The sequence below is a fragment of the Henckelia pumila genome, chromosome 1, assembly GCF_033568475.1.
Source record: "Henckelia pumila isolate YLH828 chromosome 1, ASM3356847v2, whole genome shotgun sequence".
NCBI lineage: Eukaryota > Viridiplantae > Streptophyta > Magnoliopsida > Lamiales > Gesneriaceae > Henckelia > Henckelia pumila.
Genome location: NC_133120.1, coordinates 159,612,072 through 159,620,531, shown reverse-complemented (window position 1 = coordinate 159,620,531; position 8,460 = coordinate 159,612,072). Strand labels below are relative to the sequence as shown.

Here is an 8,460-nt window from a genome sequence, read left to right as displayed (position 1 = left end):
AATATACCCCTATTAACTACACTTTGAAAATTGTGCAATCATTTTTTAATACATTAAATAGGGATAAAATAGGAAATTTATATAAAATTTGCTTTCCCAACATATTTTTCTTAATCTGTGTGAAAATCAAAAGAAGACATTATATATGGGATGGAGGGAGTATTATATTAAAAATGAGATTATTAGAGTAACCACTTTGTAGACACCAAAATCTCATAATTTCATGATTACCCTTTTCAATTAACTACCCACAAAAAATCTTCCATTCATTTTATTCTTTATTTTTTTAAAAAATACATATAAAATTTTTTATTTTACGCACGCAAAGAGCGTGTGCATTCTTTGCTAGTATATATAAATAATGGGAATATTAATATTATTTGTACAAACAGACACAGCCTTTGAAGCAAGAAGAGTGTAGTGTGTGTAGTGTGTGTTTCTTTTGGGGTGGTGGGGTTTTTTCTTTTGTCAGCAACGAGAAAAATCCATTCTTTTTTCTCCTTTCACTCTCACTCTTTGCTCGATTTCCCGCTTATTCTTGAATTTCGATGGGCTAGTGCTTCAGCCCTTTTGTGCCTTTCTCACACAAAGGTTTTCTCGTGTCCGGGGAAAGGACGGGTGGACGGGATAAGGCGATACATACAAGGGATGGGGGAGGGGTGTGAGAATTTTGCAAAAGAGTGTAATGAAGGAGAGAATGAAGTGATGGATACTCCAGAGAGGAGCAAGAGCAATCAGATCGCAGCTTCCTTGTGCAAGTTTGAGGTTTGATTTTTCGTGGGCTCTGTTTTTGTGTGTGTGTGTGTGTTTAATCGATGCTAGGTTTATGTTGTTTGGCTGATTCATATATTTATTTTAAAATCGGTTTTGGGTGATTTTGCATTTGTGGGTTTTTTTCCTTGATAATTATGGAAAAGAGATGAGTTTTCATTTTAGAATTATTGGACCAATCGGTGATAAATTTATGGCTCCTGGTCTTCTGAAGGGAAAAAAAATTATTATTTCTCGACTAAAGGTGTAGGATTTAATCTCAGTTTGACTCTAATTTTCCTTGATCTGTTCTTTGATTACTTGGAAAAAAGTTGGTGTTCTGGGTTTTTGAGTTATTCCCTTCTTTTGGGACTTCTGGGCATGCTAATTTTCACTGTTTTTCTTATGCATGACTACGGAAAGATTTGTTGAATAGTTTGTTTAGTTTATGATAGTCCCTTTCCTCAGGTACCTTTAATCTTGAGGGAATAATTTTTCACATGGGCTGTGTCAAGATCTGAAAAATTCTAATCTGCATTGAGTAAATTATGAAATTGGATGGTAACCTCAATTCTGGTATGCATGTCCGTGTAATCCACAGAAAAATGAACCAACGGCTTCCACATTTCTTGCTCTTGCTTCCTTGATCTTTTTGTTTATATGGCTGTTAATTTGTTTAGGCGATGGGGTTCATCTGTAAATGATGGTTTTCTTTAAAAAATTGATTTTATCTGTTACTTTCTTTTTCACTATGATAAGCTTTTCCGCTTTGGATACAGGAGTCCCCTGTCTTTAATTTCTTGAACAACCTTTCCCCAATCAAGCCAGTTAAATCCATACATATCACGCAGACGATCAATCCTCTTAGTTTTGCTACTCTTCCATCTGTTTTCACTTCACCTCATGTTAGTTCTCTCAGGGGATCAAGATATATGCGAAGGTAATTATTCAATTTAATTCCAGTTTTAGATCCATTTATCAGGCTTTGTCTTCTATCACGAGTACACTTGCTTAAATTGATTCTTCTCTTTTCAGGCACCAGTTTTCAGATCCATCAAAACCTGAGTTTTCTTCTGATGATGCGAACACAGTTGATTTGGGTAATGTAAATAAGGATGGAAACGAGAAATTCGATGAACAGGAAAAACTGGACCCAGTGGTATCTAATTGTGTGGCCGCTAGTCAGCCATCTTATGAATGCTCAAACAAGTTTGCTGAAAATTTTGATTGTGATCCAAATAGTTGTAACTCCCCCGTAAACCAAAGCTGTGGCCTTGAATCCACTTCTTCGGCGCTTGTTTACGAAAGTGAAGGGAATCTGGAGGAAGCAGGTCGAACTGATGAAAACAAAGAAGGCCTATCTTGCGATTGGGAGAGTTTAATAGCTGATGATTCCGATCTGCTAATTTTTGAATCGCCGAATGATACAGAGAACAAGAAATTGTGTGGTACTGAGATGAGTTTCTATGCCACTATTAGAAATGACAAGCGGAATATGCAATCTCTTGTTGCAATGTATTCTGGTGAACAAATTGGAGATGGATGTCAACCACAAAACTTGCCTTTTCATCCCCGGGATGGTACTGAGATGATGGAAAATTCCGAAAAACATGACATGAGTGCCTGCTCTTTGATGAATGATCCCATGGAAGAGATGGACTATGAGGTAAGAATGACATTCCTAGCGTATTTGGTTGGCGTTCAACATCAAAAAGGAAATTTGTAAAATTAGGATCAGAAATAACAGCCATTTATTTCAGACTTAGGGGTTTGAATCCAAAAGTCTGAAGACTCTTGGGCATAAAATTCTCCTATTCTACCATATCATTGTTGTTCGAGTTATGTGGACAATGGGAATATCTATGTTAACTTCTTTTGGAACTTTAATTGTTTTCTTTGTTTTGTAGCAGTTATCTGGTTTGTACCGAGGTATGAGAAGACGCTGTCTAGTTTATGAGATGGCTGGAGCCCACAGACAGCGCTTTGAAGAAACTTCAGCTCCCGATTCTCCAGTGGTGCTGCAATCTGGTTCTGATACTTCCTCCAACAACAGGCAACTAGTTCCAACAAATATGATAGACGAGTCTCCGCGGTGTGTTGTGCCTACCCTTGGATTGCATTTAAATGCTCTTGGAACAACACCCAAGGATTACAAACTTGTCAATCTCGAACCTTCAGCTTCTGGAAGATTATTGATTGGACTGAGCCCATCAGTTGATTTTCATCCTCCAACTACTGGTCAAGAATCGTTAAACAATTTGGATGTCACCTCGTTGGGAGGAGATATTGATAACATTGAAGATTTTGTTCCGCTCAGAGAAGATTCTTGCCAGGCCTCTGGACATGTGGCTAATGAGGAGATCACACAGAGTAGTCCAAAGAAGAAGAGGTACTTTTCTTGTTTGCATCATCTAGCTTTAATTATCTATATCTGTCTGCAAGTTAAAGTTTTAATTGGATTGGCAGGCGCAGGTTGGAACAAGCCGGGGAAGGTGAATCCTGCAAGCGATGCAACTGCAAGAAGTCAAAATGCTTAAAACTGTAAGTTTCTGTATCCTTTATTCTCCTTTCCTTTTGCAATTGATCGTTTCCCTGAACTCCATGCTGGATTACTTTTCATTGTATGGTTAGGCCTATTTAATCCTGACTCCTGATTCAAATTTTGAATGCAGCTACTGTGAATGTTTTGCTGCTGGTGTCTACTGTGTGGAGCCATGTGCATGTATAGATTGCTTCAACAAGCCTGTCCATGAAGGCACTGTCCTTGCAACCCGAAAACAGATTGAATCAAGAAACCCTCTTGCTTTTGCGCCTAAAGTGATTAGGGGCTCAGATTCTCTGACCGAAACTGGGGTCAGTAGCTGAAAGTTCAGCATATGCTTTTGATCTTTTGGTGAATTTTGTGATTCATATAATTTGTTGTGTTGCTTCTTGCAGGATGACTTGAGCAACACTCCTGCTTCAGCTCGTCATAAACGAGGATGCAACTGCAAGAAATCCGGTTGCCTGAAGAAATATTGTGAATGTTATCAGGTTTCTTTTTTTCTATTTTCTGAATCTATATGGTTTTCTTTAGTTTGTCAGCTGATAGAAGACTTTTTGGTTTCTTTAAAGGGTGGTGTTGGTTGCTCGATTAACTGCAGATGCGAAGGGTGTAAGAACGTGTTTGGTAGGAAGGATGGTGAGTGTACGCTTGATTTTTTAGTATACATCTCAATTCATATGAAAGAGGGTCAAATATTTTGGAAGAGTTGCATTTGGAGGAGCATTTCAAAATTTTCATTGCAATTCTGAATCTCAGGATCTGTTATAATAGACACGGAAGCCGAATATGAAGAAGATGACATGGATACAACTGAGAAGAGTATGCACGAAAAAGCAGCAGTCCATATTGACTTGGAGCAAAACATGGATTCTGCTCCTCCAGAAACACCGTTATTGGGTGGAAGGTACCAAATAATCGACAAACATTTTCACATGTTATCCAGAATCCATGCCTTCTTGATGAATGAAAAACATCATTTTATTTTCAGCAATGGTTTAAGGATTCACTTTATTCATTTAGATGCATGGTATATGAGACTAACATGAATTCTTGATTTTCCAGGAAACAGGTTCAACATCTGTTCTCAAACAAAAAGCCACCAAGATCTTCATTTCCAAGTATTGGTTCCTCTTCTCATTCCTACGTGAACCAAGTGTTCAAAAAGCCGAGCTTTCAACCTCCACCTAAACTCGATAGACATTTCGAAACCATCAAAGAAGACGAAATCCCTGAATTTCTACAAGAAGGGTCTCCAATAAGTGGCATTAAGTTGTCATCTCCCAACAGGAAACGAGTTTCTCCCCCACACAATGTAGGTATGTCCACCGGATTAAGAAGCAGTCGAAAGTTGATACTTCAATCTATTCCATCTTTTCCATCCCTCACTCATAACCAATGAGTAATTGGTCTGATCCTTGGCTGAGGCTTTGGAAATGATGCAAGTTATCGGTATATCGCCCATTGTAGTTTTGTAGTTAAGGTTGTGTTAGTGTTGATGCTATTTTAATTAAGACACTTTTCTTTCTTGTATAATATAATGTTACTATTTGTTTCATAATAAAACAACCTGTTTTATTACCTTTCAAGACTTCATTTCTATTTCAACATGGTCATGAAATAACCGTAGTTACATGATTACATCAAGTGAAATTTATTCATGTAGTGTAAAATCATTGGATTATCCGAACTCACATGGTATTAATCGGTAATCGTATCGAATAATGGAGTACCATTTGATGAGTTTTATCAGGTATGATACAGTCGAAATCATGAAAATGAAGGTACCTAACTATGAATTAAGTAGGCCATTTATCATCTCAAAGAAAACAAAGGAAAAATGAACCCACTGCAATTATTACAATAATCAATTAATTGTATTATTAAGTACACAGGAATTTTTGTAATCTTGGCAAAATTCAAAATTCTTAGTCTCAATATTAAATTTCCCCTACCAGCCAAGATGAACTAGAGAGAAAAAAAAATACCCCACATCGCACATGGGGTTGCCTATTTTTTGTGTACATATTACATGTCAAAGGTAGAGGCGTTTGTGGGCTCTAAGGGGCCTTATCCTTTCCATTTTGACACTTAATTGCAAGAAAATATGACTTCTTCTTGTGCCAACTTAGAACATTGTGTTAGAATATCATGTAAACGAGTAGGTCTATGTTATATTTGGAGTAATATTCTTCTATGTTTTAATATAACATGTTCAATCGATCATACGGTGAGTCACGCATATTTTTTATTTTGAACTTAACAGATGATTAATTAAACATGTTATATTAAAATATAGAGTTTTTTACTTTGCATAACATAGACTCAACCAATTTAGTGTCTTTTAAAGTAAATTATTTTTTAAATTATGCAATATTTTTTCTACTAAAATATAAGTTCTGTGGTTAGACTAACAATCCTTCCCTTTTGTGCAGGGAAACATGGATGTACATAGCTGGCCAATACACTCAGAAACAAAACCACAATTTGGAACTTTTTTCATCACTATGTTTTATTAATTTAAGGTCCCATTGGATTACTTTTCTTACCTAAATAGCTTTTATAGATTTTGGTCTTCTTTAAAGTGGTTGGGGTGGACCTTACATTTTAATTTTTTTTGGTTTATTGTTTATTCATATTATTGCCGAGTATCATTTGGTCAAACATAATTATGCGTGTGATTTTATTTTGTCAATATTTTGTAGTGACCTTACAATTATATGTTCAAAAACTCCACATATAATTTCTTAGGCCGACAGTCATATAATTGATTACAATGGGTACTTGTTCAATTTTTTCTTCTAATTTATCTCATGAATTATAATGCTTAAAATATGATTGTATGAACGATTACCGCATCACTAAAAATTATATATAACTATCGATAACGATGTAACTAAGTCTTTTATACTTTACAGTAGTTCAATCGTTATGTTTCGATCGTTGTCTTAACAATGACAATCATTTATTACATTCCAATAATTCTCCTCCTAATAATTGCACTACTTACAATATATTGGAATCTAACACGTAACCTGTCTCTAAGCATATCAAATACTTACAAAGTTTCAAAAAATTTATTTTATATATGATATATGATTTTACGTGAGTAACAATTTTTTAAAAATAAAATCAACTCTATTATTCATAACTACACTTCAATATACCCGTGAAATATCAAAGTTGGGATGATGGACAATGTGAGAGAGTCGAAATTGAAAGTGTGGATACAATTTGTGCGTCGGTGAATTCCAGCCAGATTGGTATACGTACAAGCTGGTGGAGACCAAATAATAATAATAACAATTGTCTTTCTCCAAAATATATATATATATATATATATATATATAATATAATTGTCATGAAATGTCTATTCTTGGATGGAAAATTGTAGCAAAGGTAAAATTAAATATTTTTCCTAGGTCAATTCATGGTTGTTTTGCGAAAGTAACACACAACGGTCATATTTTTCATTATCCATCTCTGGAATTGATCAACATTTTTTTTTATTTATCAATCGCTACGATCATGATTACATAATCCTTACACCAATAATTTTGAAGGTCTCAATATAGACAAATTTTGTTTAACAATTTAAATTAACCACTTTCATAAATTCATACCGATAGAACGACGGAACTGTAAACTCATATCATATATATTGAATTTATGTCGTACTGAAGTTTCGGTATACCGACATTTCGGTATACCAAAATATCAATACGATAATGGTATATCTATTTTTTCGATATTGAAATTTTCGGTACGATGTGCAATATCATTCGATAAAGTCGGTATACCATACCGAACCAACCCTAGATATTGCTCGTTTCAATAATCACACAAACTTATAATAATGGAATCCAAACATGCACAATTTGGATACTTGTTATAGAAAAACGGGTTTTTTCATTAAATAGAAGATAGAGTTTGTAGTTGGGGTGTTAAAATTTCGGATTAAACCGAAAAAATCGACCAAACCAAAAAATTCGGTTTTTTTCGGTTTAGTTTTTTCGATTATTTGATCGGTCTCGGTTTTAAGTTTACATAATTTCGATTTTCTAGTTCGGTTTTCGGTTTTAAGGGAAAAAAATCGAAAAAACAAAAAAAAACCGAAATATATTAGAATTCTTTGTTTGTTTTTTTGTTTTTTGTTTATTTATATTTTACCTCAAACATCCCCTCAACCTAAAACTTAAAAATAAAACTTAAAAACAAGTGTATAAATACTAGAATAAGCAAATAAATGTTAGGGTTCAGCCGCACAAATCAAGACTGGAGAAGAAGTCCTTGCGCTCTGTTGTGCGTCTGCTTCACACCTTCTTTTTTCAATTAAAGGCACAATCTAGATTGGAGAAGAAGACCTCGCGCACTGCTTCGAGCCTACGCTGCGCGCCTGCGCCTACTTCACACCTTTCCTTTTCAATTATTTAACTTAACTGATTTTTCAAAACTTATAAAATTTTATTTCTCTAAAATTAAAGCCTTGAACCGAAAATACCAAATTGTATTACGAAAAAACCGAACCGAACCGAATCGAACCAAACCGAACCGAACTAAAATGATTCGGATATCGGATTAGGCATATGTATAACCAAAAACCGAACTGAAATGTTAAAAAATTAAATCGAATCGACCGATGAACATCCCTAGTTTGTAGTAATTACTTTGCAAGCCAAAAGATATAAAATCATAAAATTAATTATTACATTAGATGTCTCAAATTATATATATATATATATATATATATATATATATATATTGTAATTTTGAGGTTTGAGAAATATATATAGTTATATATATATTGTAATTTTGAGGTTTGAGAAATATATATAGTTCGAGGGTAATCTAGGTCGCAATGATTAGAGTCTTGAAGACAATTAATTATCTCCCAATTTAATAGGTTTCCCTTAATACTCAAGCATGATATAAATTAGGAAAATGTTGAAGTGGGGTATAATGCTTACTTAAAGAATGGTAATGCTATTGATGAAGTTATTTGTCTTGCCTGTGTACCAAAACAAACAAATTAAAGAAACTTTGCAATTGATTCCCCAAGCTGAATAGTCTATCTCACCTTATTTAGACTTGGAGATTATTATTATTGTTATTTTTTGCTTTTTGTTGGTAGCTAGTAATAGCAAGTGGAATCATATGAACTTTAAAGG

General features: G+C 34.4%; 1 protein-coding gene across 1 annotated transcript; it reads left to right on the top strand.

Moving 5' to 3' along the window:
- The first annotated feature begins 405 nt into the window (after window positions 1–405).
- On the top strand, window positions 406–4,861 carry LOC140885104 (protein tesmin/TSO1-like CXC 2). The gene is made up of 10 exons (XM_073292040.1): window positions 406–765; window positions 1,530–1,690; window positions 1,786–2,416; window positions 2,661–3,139; window positions 3,217–3,291; window positions 3,423–3,603; window positions 3,688–3,783; window positions 3,865–3,931; window positions 4,052–4,199; window positions 4,358–4,861. The coding sequence occupies exons 1-10, from the start codon at window positions 649–651 to the stop codon at window positions 4,692–4,694; spliced, it is 2,292 nt and encodes a 763-aa protein (XP_073148141.1). The 5' UTR covers window positions 406–648; the 3' UTR covers window positions 4,695–4,861.
- Window positions 4,862–8,460: the final 3,599 nt, after the last annotated feature.